The sequence below is a fragment of the Sceloporus occidentalis genome, unplaced genomic scaffold, assembly GCF_023333645.1.
Source record: "Sceloporus occidentalis isolate IW3139 unplaced genomic scaffold, rSceOcc1.0.p SCAF_1, whole genome shotgun sequence".
Lineage (NCBI taxonomy): Eukaryota > Metazoa > Chordata > Lepidosauria > Squamata > Phrynosomatidae > Sceloporus > Sceloporus occidentalis.
The window spans coordinates 100,034,292-100,051,760 of NW_028316981.1; the positions used below are offsets into that span (position 1 = coordinate 100,034,292).

At 38.7% G+C, this 17,469-nt stretch overlaps 1 protein-coding gene across 5 annotated transcripts in view; it reads right to left on the minus strand.

Annotated features, from left to right (window-relative positions):
• Positions 1-2,004: 2,004 nt before the first annotated feature.
• FNIP1 (folliculin interacting protein 1) overlaps positions 2,005-17,469 on the minus strand; it is a 143,479-nt gene continuing 128,014 nt past the window's right edge. For all 5 annotated transcript variants that reach the window (XM_089530499.1, XM_089530472.1, XM_089530489.1 and 2 more), the window contains 6 exons: positions 15,877-16,046; positions 11,846-13,265; positions 10,912-11,080; positions 8,752-8,949; positions 8,141-8,256; positions 2,005-7,505 (listed from right to left, as the gene is read on the minus strand). In XM_089530499.1, coding sequence (XP_089386625.1) covers positions 7,427-7,505; positions 8,141-8,256; positions 8,752-8,949; positions 10,912-11,080; positions 11,846-13,265; positions 15,877-16,046 — 2,152 coding nt within the window. In that variant the 3' untranslated portion in view covers positions 2,005-7,426. The remainder of the gene's footprint in view (positions 7,506-8,140; positions 8,257-8,751; positions 8,950-10,911; positions 11,081-11,845; positions 13,266-15,876; positions 16,047-17,469) is intronic.

Here is a 17,469-nt window from a genome sequence, read left to right on the forward strand (position 1 = left end):
TATCGGTGGGAAATCTCCACTTTCTCAATCACCTGAAATGGTTTAATTTACAACTGAAGATAGCTTTTTCTTCTGGCGATGAAACAGTTTCAGCAAGTTTCTTCCAAACAGAATAAGATTGTGAAATGGCAGAGTTTGGTTCTTAACCTCATGATTTCTGGTTTTGTGAAAAATGGAGCTTTACAGATGCTGCTGGAAAAGATGCAGCATTTGAGAAATGGATTGAGATTTCAGACAGTGCATGAACTATTGGAAATCTGGATGTAATACTGGATGACAAGTGGTGATGGTGAGTAGGAAGATTGTTTATCTTTCTTGAAGCTGGCTATTAGGAGATGTGAAGGAAGGAAAAATGCACGTTGAATTGTCAGGGTCAATTCAGTGAGAATACTTGGTACAGAAAGAAATGTAGAGATAGTCCTGGAAACAGCAATATTTTGGTTTGAAGGTGAATGTGGGGTGAACATGTGAAAAGATTTGAATTGCAATATACTTTTAACAGACTCTCTAACTAAATTATCTCAGTCCTGACATCATTATGCTCTGAACAACTGGGTTTTTTGCATAAACTTTTCTGAACCTGCTAAAGTTTGTGTTTCTGAAGTTAGCCTATATATGGCAGGGTTCTTCAGAGGGGGTTTGCTATGACCATCCGCTGAGGCTGAGAGTTTCATTTGCCCAAGGACACCCAATGGGTTCCCATAGTTCAGCTGGGATTCGAACCCTGGTCTCCAGAGTCATAGTCCGAAACACTCAAACCACTGCACCATGCTGGCTCTGATGATGCTACCCCTCAAAAACTTACCTCTTAAGCCTCAGTAGTACTTCAACAGAAGGCATTCTGAGGTGATACAGATCAGGGCTCTGGGAAATGATGAGTGAATGGTCTCCCCGCACAGAGCACACTGAGACAGCTGGAGGCCTCTTGGGGTTCTAACACAACTGCTCTTGTGCCATGCAACCAGGAGAATATTGCAGTCTAATTTGCAGTACCTCGGGAATCCTTCAGCTGGGGTACTGCCTGGTTTAAAAGATAGGTTTTGGGGGTCATATTCAGTTGTCAATGACTATAAATGTAAGCCCCAAAGGTTACATGACAATAAATCCAGTTCATGATCTTGTAAATACTGAAGAGAATGCCAGAATGCCTATAATTGATAAGAAATAACCATTCTACCCATCATCCTTCACAATATTGTGGGATGCAAAATTGTGGTGTGTGTGTGATAAAGCATCTGGCAGAGATTGGCTGAACTTCTATTTTTATTTTATTGAATTTATATCATGCCTTTCTCCCAAGATGGGATTTAAGGCAAACACTTATAGGATGACAATTAAAGTTCATAAAGGACAAAATCTCACAATATCATAAAGAGACTAGCTACTGTGAGGGAAGCAAAAAACCAATTTCACTTCTTATGGTTTAGGGGGTGAAAAAACTTTGCACAGGGATATTTATTTAAAATATTTATGTCTTAGCTGTGATCAAAAATTGACTGTAGGGAAGTTCAAAATAACACAACAATGTAACAAAGAACACAGAACAATAAAAGTATAAGACACAGGTATGAAAACAGAAGTATGCTAGATGAACCCCTTCAGGGCTGAACTGGCTTCATCTCTTTCTGCATTGTGAAGCCACAAGGAGCCTTGGAGCAGGAGCCAAACGATGATGCAGGACACAAGCATGACAGTTATAAAATCCAAAGAGGGGCAATTCTGACCAAGGCCAGGCAGCAGAAGGACTTTGGACATCACGAGGTGTGCACCCAACTTTATGGCTGTCACCTCTGACAATCAGTAGCACACTATGGTATTCATGTAGCTATGCAGGCTGACAGTGACTGTGAAAGTGTTTTTCCACAGGAGGGAAAATGTGCCACAGTGTGCCTGAAGACTCCAAGGGTTACACCTGAGGCAGCTTCCTAGATTGTGACATTTCTTCTTCTTCAGCAAATACATCCTTTTGTCACACAGAATAAGTAAAGTACAGCATACTAGCAATTAAATGGACAATATTGTATTTATTGCACAAAGTTCCCCTAAAATCGGGAATGGTTATTATATAATACAAGTGCACATCTTGGGAAATATATATGTACAAAAACACAAAAGATAACAAGTATGTACATTTGCCCAGCATATTACACATACCACCATCTACATAATTTAGAGGAGACCAAAAACAAAACAAACAAGATCCTCCTGAAACACCTACTCTAACAAATAGGGATTTTAAAAAGGCAAGATTTAAAGTCTTGCTTTGGATTCCCACCACCCTCCACCCTTCTTTTCTTGTTTTTAGCAGCCCGGTATTTGCAAGCTGCAGTGGAAAATTTTTTGTTAGTATGTATGTGCAATACACTTCAATATTTTCAGCCCTAAAATTAAGACGTATCAATGGACACTGGGGATATTGCAAAAATAAAAAAGGATTAGTTTTGTATATACATGGTACTGAAAAGCAAGATACATTAAGAGGACAACACTACAGTGCTGTTATAGTTCCCTTTTTAAAAAAGTTTTTTAAAAATCCAAACAAACAGATGCAAGTAGTACTTTGATTTCAGACGTACCATAAACAAATTATCAGTTACAGGAAAGCATGCCATCATGCTACAATTTCTTTTGCAAATTAACCATTCCAGCAGTGTCAATAGAATGAGCATTAACAACAATACTACCCCCCCCCAAGTCTCAAATGAACCAAATGCTGGGAGGAGATGGGTAGCATATGGTTACCTAAAATCTTTTAGAGGCAATAAAGGAACTACCACAATGGCTGTGCTACTGCCTGAATTACTGATCATCATCCAACTGCATTCCTCACCCTATGGGGTCAGGACACTTGCCAATAAATGTGCAGATAAGGGCATCAAGATTGGAGCACAGAAATATTATGCCTTGTGGCATGTACTCAGGTTCTGAGCTCCCCCGGGAAGCAGCCTGAATGGATGCTTCTGAAATTTCAACAGCCACCATGTACTGATACAGCATAGCACCAGCACACACAGTAGTTGTACAACAACAGAAATGGACAAGCAAAGGGTAGGATAAAGGGGAGCTGAAGGCAACACACCCATGTGCCTTCATCAGTCTGTGTGGAAGCAAGCAACATCTGCACAGATCCTGAAGTAAAGCACCTTAATGGGGTGTATGTATTGCTCAGTACTAGAGGAGATATCTTGCACATAGAAGGTCCCAGACTCAGTCTCTGGTATTTCTATTCAAAAAGATTTCAGGCAACAGAGCTCAAAAATTTATCTATGTCTGTTATTTTGGGAGAGCCAAATATGAGTTTAGCAGGTGAAATGAACCAATGATTACATAAATACAGGGCAGCACATGCTATTTTTTTTTGACACTGAGACAGTACAGGAGACTATTCTCAGCTTGTCTGTATTGTCTAGGCTGCCTCCACAGGTTTGTAAAAACAGCAGCCCATCTCTCTCTGGTTGGAGCTGCAAAATTAAGAAGCACAGCAGTTTTCCCAGCAAACAATGGATCTCTTATTAAACAGACACAAATCCTCTTTGCATATCCTCACCCTGAGGCCTTGCCATTCAACAACAGAGCAATACACAGATTAACATGGAAATCACTCTTCCCAACCCAGGGTCACACAGTATAGATACACCCCACTCACTTCCATGCTAAGCATTCTCTGAAGATGCCAGCCAAAGATGCTGGTGAAATGTCAGAAACAAATATGTGAAGTTTTGGATTGTAGCTTTATTCTGGAAGTCTGGGGCAAGGGACAAATCGACAGAGGACCAAACAACCCATAACAGCTGCAGATTCCGTAATAGGCTTTAAACATGAACAGTGACGAGCTACTTCTAGAGGTGGGCCAGCTACAGCTTGTATCGTGGTCCTGAAGATATAGTCATTTAGAATAATCTAAATTATTCACATTCTGAGATCTAGGCCTATCCCAACATGATATATTTCAGAAGTTAAATTTCAAATCCCATCATCCCCAAGTATTATGGCCCATACCTTCTTTGTTTCAGTTTCAGCTTTTTGTTTAGATGAGCCTCTATACCACATTGTTCAAATTCAAGTTTTGCTTTATTTAAAACGTATGTCATTTGAGGATAGGTATATGGGTAAAATTCTGGTAATCTATGTCCCATTAGCTAGAGGCTCCTGAGCTTAAGATATGAACAGGTCTTCTGAGTAAACATCTACTAGCTCTGCTGCCACCTCAAAAAATTGGAACTTGCCCTTCAGGTTGACAGAGTGCTTTCCCTAATTCTCTCACACAGGTAGGTGGCAGCAGAGGCCTTTTGCACATGCTGGGCCCTTGATCAAGACTATGTGCTACAAACCCAAGCTCAGTTTGGTTTGTAAAAAAATTGCAAGAGCAGCCCTTTGCCAGGCAGACTCATTTGCAAACGATTTTGCCAATACAATTCTACTCAACTAGACAGATGTAGTACGAAAAACTGAAGCCATGACTTCATTTGCAACATCAGACTATAAGTCCTGGTGAGATGGGGACAGATCAATCAAATGATCAATTTGGAAATGTTACTTTTTTGAGGCTATAGCTCCCAGAATTCCAGCAAACCAGTGGGGGGATTCTGGGGACTATAGTTCAAAAAAGAAACTTTCCCCAGACAGACAGAGTAGCTGCCCTGATATAACTGTCATAACACTAGCCTCAGTTCTGCACTGAATAGATGACAACTGTTCACTGAACAGAGAAGAGGGAGATTTATTGCTAATGGAGGCAGTGGGGGCCGCTAGCCATTTTAGCTTGTTAAAATAAAATCCAAAAGGAAGACCTGTATCTTCAGTACCAGAAAGAGGAGGAAGCACCTATCTTTCACTGGGGGAGGAGGACATAAAGAAAATGTTCTGGAATGAGAGAGCATTGCCAGTTGTTATACTAAAAGGTTGTTCTGAGCTCCTTAGCATAAAAACAAAAAACTGATGGAAAAGACCACAAACACATGAGCAGTGGCTAGTGCAGGGGTAGGCAACCCTTTAGAGCCGGGGGCCGGGTAGCTGTCCCTCAGACAACTGGGGGGCCGAAGCCAAAAAATAAACAATTAAATAATTTTTTTAAAATTAAATAAATAAATAAACCGGGACAAATGTAGGACAAAATTTTCAAATGGAGGGCACTTTTTAAATAAAAAATGGAGGACACGTGAAAAAATTTGCTGATTTTTAAAAAAATGTTAAGATAAATGCATGTTTCTGAGGCTTCTATAGACAATTGCCCCCCCAAAGGCCCCGGCGGCAATCGGCAGCAGGACTGGGCTGGGGCCGGTCCCAAGGCCTCGCCGGGCCGCATCCGGCCCGCGGGCCGCAGGTTGCCTACCCCTGGGCTAGTGGAAGGCTAGGTGCACCTTTTTCCCATTGGTGATGTCAGACCAAGAGGAGCAACAGTAAAGCCAAAAGCGATGATGATATTCACTGAGGTGTAAGAGAATTTTGTTTTAACATTTCCATCAATGGCACAAGTACAGTGTTTTTTCAAGCAAAAGGAGAGAGAAATGACAATTGTAGCCCACCCAGAATTCCAGAAAAACAAGAGTTTCAAGCACATTGTCATCTGTCTCAAAAAAGTAAATGGTCTGGATGAGGCCTGTGAAATATCCAGCATGGAAGGTGCAATTTTCAGTCACTGTGTGATGACGTATAAATTCCAGAACAATAAAGTAGTTCATAACAAACTTATATTTAGTAATGCTACAGAAAATAAGCAAACCCTTTTAACCCAGTATCGTGTTATTTAATGTGAGGTAGTAAATCCTGCTCAAAATATCTTTTATGTACTTGTTGCAACTGATCAGGAATCTTTTATCATTTAGTTAGAGACAAATGGTAGCATAACAGAAAGATAATTGCAGCTTCTCTTCTTATATGTAGGTTTGCAATCCTAAACACATTCAGGGCTAAATCCAGGGTTTAGGGTTTAGATCCTAAATCTAGAGTAGATTTACTGAAATCATGGGACTAAAGTTAATTGGGCCTAACAAGTTCTATTCATTTCAATATGTCTGCTCTAGATAAGACTTACACTGGATTTACCCTTTATCTTGAAGAAAGTTGTGCAGAATTGAGTTGCGCTTATTTCTGAGTAGACATGCACAAGGTTAAGATTAATAATTAGGTTTTAAAAAGTGGTATCCTCAGGAAACTGTGCTCAAAATGTTGAAATACAATTATTTAAACAACAATGGGGGGGGGGGGAGAGAGAGAGAGAAAATCACTTTCAAATCTGGTAATTAAGGACAATGTTCTTCCAACACAATTACCCATGTTGGGTGTTATGGTGTAGGTTTGTTTTGCTTCATAGTAACTATCTGAAATCTGTCAAATGTAGGCATTTTAAACCCTACAGAAATGAATGGGACTTCAGTGTATCCTTAAGGATCATTGCATCATTCTTCTGTTCCCTCCAAATGGGACAAAATTGAACTGAAGGAACCTTTATTGTGTTTTTGTGTGAAAAAGTTAACAGATAGGGTTGCCAGATGAAACAAAGGCCAGGACTCCTGTCCCATTAGTAATTGTGCAGCATTGGGAATTTCAGCCAGTGTTGCTTGCCATGCAAGTTGTACTGAAATTTCCCCTTGTATATAATCATTAAAGGGAAGTCCCTGTCCCTTTTTTCATCTGGTAACTCTAGTAACAAGAAATTACAGATGCATCCTGTTTTCCTGCCTAAGTTTTGCTTTCTGGAGTCCTTGGACAATAATATCAGCAGGAGAAAAATATCAATGCATAATCCGTTATATACCCAAACCGAGAAGAAAGTAGGCATTTTTCATCTTCTCCATGAAAGAATCCCTACTTTTACATTTCTGAGCTAGGTGGCTCAGGCTACTTCTCATTCCCAATCTCCTACCTGCCTTTAAATTGTTTTTCCTCTCCAAGAAAAAAGAGATCTTCAGCATCTAATGGTAATGCAGAATGGTCAAAATTATTACAATTAGTTGTAGCTTATAGGTATGCACTTTAAATGCTCTCCTGGTGGTACTAAGTAGCCAGCTGGTTCTATTCTCTTGTATAAACTATCAACACTGCGCAGAATTATACAAAAGTTTTCCTCCTGGTAATCCTTTAATTCATCATCTTGTAGGAACATCCACTTTGGCAGTAATTATCCAAGCCATTCTCCACAGTCTTCCAAAGCTCTAGTGTCTTCTTTAGTCATCTAAGTCTCTGGTCTAATTTTCTATTTTCTTTTTCTTTTCTTTTAATGAGTGGGCAAGAAAGGAAGGAAGGAAGGTGGGCGCAACTCCACTTGTTTGCACATGAGGCATTCAGTTGCAGAGGCACACAGTCAAGCCAACAAGTTGTTCCTTTGCCAGAGGCCAAGAAAGAGCTGTGACAAGGGTGGTTCATGTCTCCTTCCTTGTCTTCCATTCTATAAAAAGAAGGTTATTGTCTTTTGCCCTTTGGTATTCTACAGAAGAATTTGGGCAACATATGGAGAGTGGGTGCTTGCTACTGCTGCCAGTAAAGGGAGGTCACTAGATTCAATCCTAAAAGAAAGAAATAACAAATAATTTCCAACAAAATTCACTGAGGTTCTGAAACTTATTACTATGATGTAATATTTTAACTTCTTGATCAAAGCACCACTAGTTGTATATTTTAAAAGAGCCTTTGAACTGTCAGGCACTACAAATTTATTACAGTAACCATTTATATTTCTGTAACTGAAGGATATGCTTATTTATTTGATAACTGAGTTGTTTGTCACAAAAAACATTCCCCCTGGACTAGTCTGGTATACACTACTAAATATTTAATTGTTTCCAACTGTCTTGGGATCCAACATAGATAGATGCAGCTGAGAATATTCCCGTAGACCCTTGCTGAAATTAAGATTAGGCCCATGGGCTTAAATTTAGAATGTATTCTTAAAAATAGATGTGAATAAATAAAATTCCCAACAGAGAAGAAAGTGAGGGAGGATTGTGCTCTTTATTGCTCCAAATCTGATAATGCTCATTTGATTATTCTATTGATATGGAAATGTGAAAGACTAACAAACATCAGGGTGTGAATTTAAAACTTTGAATTATTTTAAAAATTCTGTAACATGGCCTAACCCTTAGGGAAAGAGTAGAACTTGCTCACAATTAAAAGGCTGACTTTTGAATGGAAATCTTACCCTAGGACAACTCCCAGCTCTTTCACATGAACTCGCATCTGGCCTTTGAGATATTCTGACAACATCTTGCTCTTGAAATACAGTTCCTGCAGCCGATCCTCCAGGTGCATTACACACTGGGGAGACAGGGAAGAGGATAAACAAAAACAATGACGTTTTAAACCTGTCTGTTGTTCAGCCAACATAAAACAAATTATGGTATCTGCCCAACCATACTGGCTTTTTTAGGAAACTCAGGATAAATATTTGGATAATGTCTTGCAGGGGTTTCTTTCATTAAAATAAACTAGGACAGACAGAACATGTAAGGAGGAAATTTACTCTAAGCAGGAGCATGAGTTAGTTGAACATTGGTCAAATCTCAATTTATCAAAAACAAAAAGGTATTTATCAGCTCTGATTAGATGTTACCAGGTTTTAACAGGAACTACATCATACAACATTTGAATTGGACTTGACTGTACTATAGCCAGTTTATGGTGTTGCATGGATGAACTGAAACAAGGATAATTATGTTTTGTGATTACTAGACGAAGCCTTATCCACAGGGTCACTATGGGTCGAGAGTGACTTGAGAGTACTTAATAATAATGAAAAACATAAGTACTTACAAAATTGGGAGATAAATTATGCTTATAAAGCTGAAGAGTGGAATGAAGCAGGTTGGAGACAAGATTAGAGACTAGCACATCTTTCCCGAGTTTATTATCCATGATTCGTCTCTGACTACTGGCCACTTGCACTGTCCATTTATCTGTATCTGCGATAATGCAGACAGCTTCTGCAATAGGTTCATCAAGAACAGGATGCTAAAAGGCAAAGAGAAGCATACCACAATGAGTGCAAAAATACATTACTTCTGAGCATCTGCAGCATCTTGCACATGTAACTTTAGAATGAAAAATTAGAATAATTTAGATCATGTGTTGTCATGTATTATTATATATGGAAGAAAGTTCCTACTGCATTCCGTCCAGCCAGGATCAAAAATCTGTATAAAGACATTTTAGACTTGTTCTTAAGGAACAGCACTCCCAAACGTCACATGCAAACTATTTTTTAAAACTCATGAGAGTTTCAGAAGTCATTTGTGATGTGGAATGGAGCAAAGAAAATAATAAAGAAACACATGGATTGGGACAAGCCTTAACATATGTAGTATCTGAAATTCAGCCAACAGTTCTTTGTGCATGTGTGTGTGTGTGTACATGTCTATTTAAATGTATGACAGAAGCTGACATTTCCAATTCTAATTAAAAATTATATTCTCTCAGGAAAAAAAATCAACACTGCAACTTTGTCTGTGATTCAGGTAAGAACTTGCAAGGTGCAAGCATCTTAAAACTGATTTCCCCATCTCTCTGCCAATTTACCCTATTATATGTTTCACCTTGTCTAAGCAAACTATTATGATAATTTTAACTTTACTTTGTAGTTAGCTTCCATTTAATGTTGCCAAACATTAAAGTAATAGGCATATGTCTAATATATGTGAAAAGACCAGCAGGGGGAGCAAACGACAAGCATTTCAAAGCTTTTGTAGAATTTTTCACTCTGGCCCTTTCTAATTTTTTTATTTTTTATTTTTAAAAAAACATGAAATGTGAGTCATTTAACCTTTTTTTCTCAACAGCCAAAATAACAACATACCTCCACATTTTATCAAAATTCCTACAGTGTACACAAAGTATACACATTCCCTGTATCTGTAGCACCTCTGGACACCTGGATATTTGAAGTTCAATTATAATCTAGTAGGGGGGAAAATCTTCCTTTTTGGTATGAATATTTATTTCAATTTAGGAAAATAGTTTGCATCATCTCTAGTTGGCAACAGAAAGCCACTGTGCATTTAAAAAGAAAATTCTAAAGTGGTGTTTAACCTATTTTGCCTTGCCACCTTGACTCCCTGCATTGGTAGAAAAGCAGGAGATAAGAATAATAATAATAATAATAATAATAATAATAATAATAATAATTCATTGCGCAACATAGGTCTGTAATTGCAGCAATATCATAATCTTAATTCTTCCATATCAGTAAGAACCTAGTATGGACATACTTTTTGGATCAGATTAAGATACCATTTTAGTCCAAAATTCTGTTTACATTCAAATACCCCCAAGCTGCTGCCATCCTCTTGCTTTCCCTCAGTATCATGTACTGAGGGGTATTTATTTAGTTCATGGCTTAAATAAATAATAGTGTTATATGACAAATTAGATCAGATAACTAGCTTGAAACCCAAGAATTACAGGTGGCTTACACTAAGGAAAACTTTGTTAAAGACACAGAAATCTGACCAGCAATGAGAAAAGGTATCCTAAATGTACTAGCCACAATTAATAGAAACTCATTAAGAATTCAAAGGGACTTAAGTGAGTCGCTTGTCCTGATCATTTCAATGGCACTTCAATTAGATTGCTTTGAATTTGTGCCACTGCATTTTAAGATCCCTGATCAAATTTGTCACTTGTTATTGTTCTTTTACTACAATTAGCAGAGAATGAGGCTGCTGCTGATTTCCCAGAAGCCTGGTTATGACTTTTGTATCAGAACATAACCCTAACTGGCAAATTACGTGCAACATTCTTAAACAAAACTGGCTTTGTATTCTGGATAATCGTTTTAAATCTCTGTTATGGATGTGGAGTATTTCCACTATAAATATTTTGCACCCTCACAGGCCTGTTTTATTCCAGCAAATTTCAGAAATATTTGTTGTTGATGGTCAAAGATAAATTTCATCTCTTGGATAGAGTTTAAATTACCTGCACAGCATGCGACAAATCTGACATCAAACAGTGTCTCAGTTTCTCATCATTTCCTACTCCTTGCAAAACAAAGTCAGGTACGTAAGATGAACAGTAGCCACCTAGCAAGGACCTTCCAAAATTGGCAATACTGGGCTGGACAGAGTTCACTTCAATTAATTTTGACCTGAAAGAAAGGTATAACATGGGCATGTATACTACTACTAGCACTGATTTCTTCAGTGAGACACCATAGTGTGCAACCTACTGCACAATTCACATACACAAGTCCCCAGTGACTTCACTGGGACTATGTCATGTATGATAACATGACAGATCCAGACTTAGTGCAAACCATTGCTATTGTTGATCCAATATTAAAAGATGGCTTAACAGAAACTTTTAGTTGACACCTGTATAAAGTACACAAGGGAAGGGAATTATATGAACCAGTCCTGAAATAAATCATTGTAACACCGTATTTTTTCTCCTCTTGGTCAAGTGTCTTTTTGTAGCATTTCTTAAAGAAACAGTATGACCCACCATATTTCAAAGGTATTTAGAGCACTTTTAAAGGTGCAAACTTATGGAGCTTGTCTGCAAAGTTGTACATTGCTGCATTGCTTAAAGTACTACCTTGAAAAAAGTCCACCTGAAATAATCAATGTTGGACCATTTGTCCAGCTTGTCTGCAAGTTGTACACTGCTGCATTGCTTAAAGTACTACCTTAAAAAAGTCCACCTGAAATAATCAATGCTGGACCGTTTGTATGGGGATAACAGTATCTTCTCTATACAGGCTTTTTACTAGTATTTATTTTGCAAGCACTCATGAGTATAAACAAACAAGAAAGGGCTGTATTTGCCTACTATCTCCAACGCTACCATTCTGTCATGTAATTAGGCAAATAACAGATTTGACCAAGTGCTAATTTGTTCAAGAAATACCTACCCAGGAAAAGGTATGTCTTCTTCTTCTGCCCATTCTTCTTGATCTGTCCCATAATAGTTCTGTCTTGTCCTGGCAGCATCATGCCCTGCATCTTCACTTTCACTGTCCCCAAGGGCACTATCCGAACTCTCATTTCGTGGAATGTCCCAGTCTACCCCTGGGTCGGTCTTTTTTTCTAAGTTCTCTCTGTCCCCATGGGGGACAATCACAGAGATTTTCTCTCTTTGGTCCTGCTCTGCAAAGCAGTTTTTACAAGTCTCTTGACGAACAGATTCCATAAACTTACAAAATTCACTGGGGGATTTGTTCTTTGTACAGGGTTTGGAGGGAAATTCTAAGCTACTGTTTGGATCTACAACATCTGTAGTTGCTTTCACTGGAATATCATCAATAGTCCTGGTTTCAACTAATTCTTCCTTAGTAAAGTATTTTTCAAGCAGATTAGCACCTTCTTCACTGTAAGGATTCCAGTTCTGGAGCTTAATGGCAACCTGAGGGAACTCTTCATTTGTATTCTCATCTGTTTTTTGGTCCTCGTGGTTTTGTGATGCTTCACACGTCTCCTCAGTAGATTTTCTTTCTTCGTTTTCCACCTGGTTGCTGTGCCTAGTCATTTGTTCTGCTACTGCTTGACTTCGGACTTCAATATCTGAATCCGGTGACATGGAATCTCCAATGAGGAAAGTCACCTTTGTTTGAGCTTCAGCTGTACTGCAAGGAATGGCTTCAGATGAGATTTTATCAGGTGGCTTCTTCTCTACCATGACATTTGTTGATCTCACTGCTTCCACGGACTGATTGTCAGAATCCAGAGAGGCCTCACTCCTCCATGTTCCATCTGTTGGTTCTAGTGTGGACTGTGTCAACAGGGAAGCTGACCCTGTGAAGACCACTCTCTCCAACTTTGTATCCAGGCCAGAACTCAATGGGTCTTTGCAGTGCTTCACATCAGCAGGCCTCTCTTGGCAGTCAGTAGCTACTGCTTTGTCTTCACTTGAATCAGATTCCACTTCCACCTCCACTTTAAGGGTATTCTGCAATTCATCCCTCTCATGTCCTGAAGCACTTTCTGTACTCTGGATAGGGTTAAGGGGGCCCTTACAATATTTGCAGCTGCAGTTAGACGTTCGCACTTCTTCAGACTCTTGGAAGGGCAAACTGCCTCTGTTCTTGTGCACTGTGACCAGCACGTACTCAGATTCTTCTACTTCCCCCTTCTCAAGCGTTGTGGTGATAACTGTGCCAGGCATCACTATGGCTTCATCCTCTCCATTTTCCAGAAGATGAGTCTCTTGCAGCTCAGAGCATCTTATGAAGTAAGTGAGGAAATAAAGCAAACGTTGCACGAGATCTTGTCTTTTGCCAACCACTATTGTTTTTGATAGTCTTACAGGTGACCCAATAGCTCCATACAGATCTCCTGTGAGCCAGAACATAAAAAAGCATGCTTATATACATAGTACATGACATATAAAAATGGCTGAATATCTTGAAATTTCTAAATTATGGACATCCTGAATTATGAAAATTCTAAATTACTGCAGCACATATGTTTTCAAATTATTTTGCTGGGATGGATGGCTATATGAGAAAAGATTTACCTGCAGAAACATTCAGTAGTTCTCTTTCATTTAAAAATAATGCTTAACCAGGGCAAACATGGGACTTGAAGTCATGGGACTTGTGATGTCCAGCCAGGACTGTTTGAATCTCCCCCTACATTTTTTTTCCATATTAGTTCAGGCCATAGTATGTTTTAGTATAGGAAATGTTCATTGTATTAGTTGTGGGAGGAGCTGTAGGATCCCTTGCATTTTTCCAGGTTTGGTTTGCCCCTTCCCAGCAAGCTCTGTTTTAGCTAGAGGCTTTTTAGTTTTAGGCAGTCTTTGTTGTGAGCTTGCAGAGATCTGTCTTTTGGTGGCAAACAGGCCCAGACAGCCAGAAAGGGCATTTCTTACATGTTAGCCAATTTGGTTACCAGGAACAAGTTAGCCAAATTAGTTACCTACATGAAACAAGTCAAAGAAATCAGGAGCTGAAAAACCCTGCACCAGCTCCATTGAGTGAGGAGATCAAACCAAGATCAAACCCAGAGAGATGACACCCTGAAGATTACTAAAAATCAAACTGTAAAGAATCTTTTATTTCAAGTTATTTAGAGCTGGGGAGGAGAAAACTCTTTACTTTTGTTCTTTAAATTAAACTTCCCCATTTTTGAACTTTACATTCAGCATCAGAGCCTTTTTGGGTAAAAGAATTTGATTTCACCAGGGTACTGGCATTGCACACCCAAACCTGCCACCACCTTTAGTTGGGTGTGTCTTCACAGGACTGGTACAAACATTACACCTATCCATTTGACTTTTTGCCAAGTTGGTGCATAACAAAGGCTGCAATCTAAGCCTCTTTGAGCATAATAGGACTTGCTTCTGAACAGTGGTCTAGTTGTAAACATTACATTGTAGAGGCTGATACAGAAGTTGATCCTGAGAAGCCATAGCCATGCCCAATCTATCTAAAACTACATTACACAGACAAAACCCAAAACAGCAATACCTTGTTCATTAGGCTTTCAGAGGTGAAAAAGAGCCAGAACTCAGCTCCCCTTCCTTTCCACCATAGACCTGTGGTTCTCAAATGTTTGACACTCCTGTTGTTTGGATTTCTACTCTTTGAATCCCTGAGCATTGCCAAGGCTGTAGACTGTAACTGTACCACAGTTTCTGAATAAGCATGCATCATTTCTGAACAAACATGTAAGAGTTATGACTAATGACTTTAAGGATTTAGCTGTACTTTTCAAAAATGGAAATTATTAAGTATGAAAAGCTTTCATTCCAACTAGAAATGAGAGGGGGAAGAACAAGATAAATCATAGTAGAAGAAGAGAGTATAGTAGAAGACAAGTCATTGAGCACTTGTTATCAGCTTCGGCTGATACGCCAGCTGCGCCCCTTCCTGGAGCAGGGAGACCTTGAAACAGTTGTACATGCGCTGGTCACCTCTCGATTGGACTTCTGTAATGCGCTCTACATGGGGCTACCCTTGTGCCAAGTTCAGAAACTTCAACTTGTACAAAATATGGCAGCCAGGTTAATTACAGGTACTTGTCGTACCGATCACATAACACCGGTTTTGAAATCCCTTCACTGGCTGCCAATTAGTTTCCGGGCAAGGTACAAGGTGTTGGTGATTACCTTCAAAGCCCTACATGGCTTGGGTCCAGAATACTTAAGAGATCGCCTACTTCCATACTGTCCGTCCCGCACTCTAAGGTCCTCGGGGAAGAATCTACTTCAGCCAATAAAATCTAGGCTAACTTCAGTCACCCAGAGGGCCTTTTCCACCGCAGCTCCGAAGCTATGGAATGACCTGCCGAAGGAGATCCGTGACATTTCTACTCTTACAGCCTTTAAGAAGGCTCTTAAAACGGATCTCTTCCGGCAGGCCTTCCCTACCTAGTTCTACTCCCCATTTACTGTGACTTATGTCACTCTGTCCACCAATTCTTCTCTTAAATTTAATGAGAAGAATTAAATTAAAATTAATTAAAATAAAATCCTTGCCTCAAGAAGAAGAGCCCTCCCTCCATGACATCACCATCAGACCTGGGAGGAAATTAAAAAGAGAGGCCCAACTTCCATCAGGCCTAACTGTGAATGTACTCACTTTGCTCTCTTTAATTTTATTGTATTTTATTTGTTTTTTGTATTTTATTTTATTATCTTTATTTTTACTGTTGTAACCCGCCTGGATTCCTTGTGATTGGGCGGGCTATAAATAAATTATTATTATTATTATTATTATTATTATTATTATTATTATTATTGTGAAAAGGCTGATTTTAGAGCTCGTTTATATTGTTTTATTCAAACAGAATGAAACTGCTAACCTAATAATTTGTAATTCCTTTTCTTATCTCCAGCCCTTTCCTCATTACATTTCTACTTAACTGGCTTTCCTATTACAGACAAGAACTTAGCAAAAAGGTTTATTCTTGGAATAAAATGCAGAGGTAATGTCAGACATACCTAATTGTGCCCACAGTGGATTGTATGGATGAGACTTGGCCAACATGTCCACACTCTGTGAGGAATGCTTTTCTAGAAAGATTCGGATAGGTGGTTGGCCATTTGGCATGACCGTAGGGACCCAGGCCAGATGGTTTGTCAAAATTGCAGTCAGAAGTGCTGGTAAAAACCTGAAAGAAAAAGAAGATGCTACATTTTAGACATAAAACAAAACCTCACACTTCTTCATTCACATCTATAAAGAGAAATCCATTATGCACAAAGCATTCCCTTTGTTGTAGATGAAGGATTGGGACCGATGAACTCATGAGATCTCTGTAGAATTCTACAGTTTTCACACACAATAAAACTGTTTTGTCCACTTGTAAAAGGTGGCATGTGCTACATGTGAATAGTTGAAATGTGCTTGCTAAATTGTCACCAGTGTAAGTTAAACTTTTGCCAGTGTAGATGCTCCATGTGCAATCTACAGTTCCTGGATTTGGCCCTTTCAATACAATTCTTGAGTATATTTATTGAGAATACAATTCTTGAGCAGTCTGAAACTTATCTTAATTCTATAATGTTATATTTATGAACAATATCAGAAAGTGTCTACCTGACGTATCGGTCACCTTGATTTTGCTATGCCCCACTGTTCAGGACAGAAAAATGCAGGGGTGTGTGTGTTAGATTTAAACATTTTTAGTGTCATATCGGCTAGGCCTTACTGTGCTAAAACTTGAAACATCAACTTGGAATGGGTCTCTTGAAATCTGACCATTCTGTGGCACTGTACTGATTTTACTATAGCTGAATCTATAATAGCTAAGGAGACTTAGTTAACATCTGGAGATGGACAGCTAATAACTTTGCAACATGCACTTTCAATACTGTTTCGAGGTTTGGTAGATAGTCTCAAATTTTCCTTTTTGTCCAAATACATGTGTCATGTTCTGTCAGCCAGATATCAAAACTCACTGGCTCAAAGGTTTTTTTAAAAAAATCTACATTAAATGCTATTATTTAAGAACACACTTTGTCTTTGATGGGGTAAAATATTTCCAAGAAGATAAGACTGAATTTATTCTGCACTTAGAATTACACACTAAAGGATAGGAAAATATGGCATTTCCGTTCAATCTATCATAATGCCAGTTTAAACTTATGAAGGAAAATATCTTTGCTATGAATTGTTTATGTCATAACACAAATATGATACAAATATAAATTATAAAAATATTATTAAAATATTTTAATTTTCTGTAATTTTTAAAAAATTGTATTTTGTATTATAATTTTAAAAACTAGATCTAGGTGCATTAATGTTAACTAATTAAGGCTGCAATCCAACAGAGAGTTCTTTGAGAGTAAGTCCCATTGAACCCATTGGGTCTTACATCTGAGGAGACATGAATAAGAGTGCACTGAAGCATAGTACAGTCAGCCCCATTTGCCAGTTTCCTTTTCACATAACTGACGATTCACAGACTGGACTATTCTCTCTAAGAACCTCTAGGTCCTTCAGTGTGATTCTATGGTCAACCTCCACCAGAAACTGACCACAGAGGCACACTGGTTGACCTAGAGGTTCTATTAAAAAAAGCATTTGAG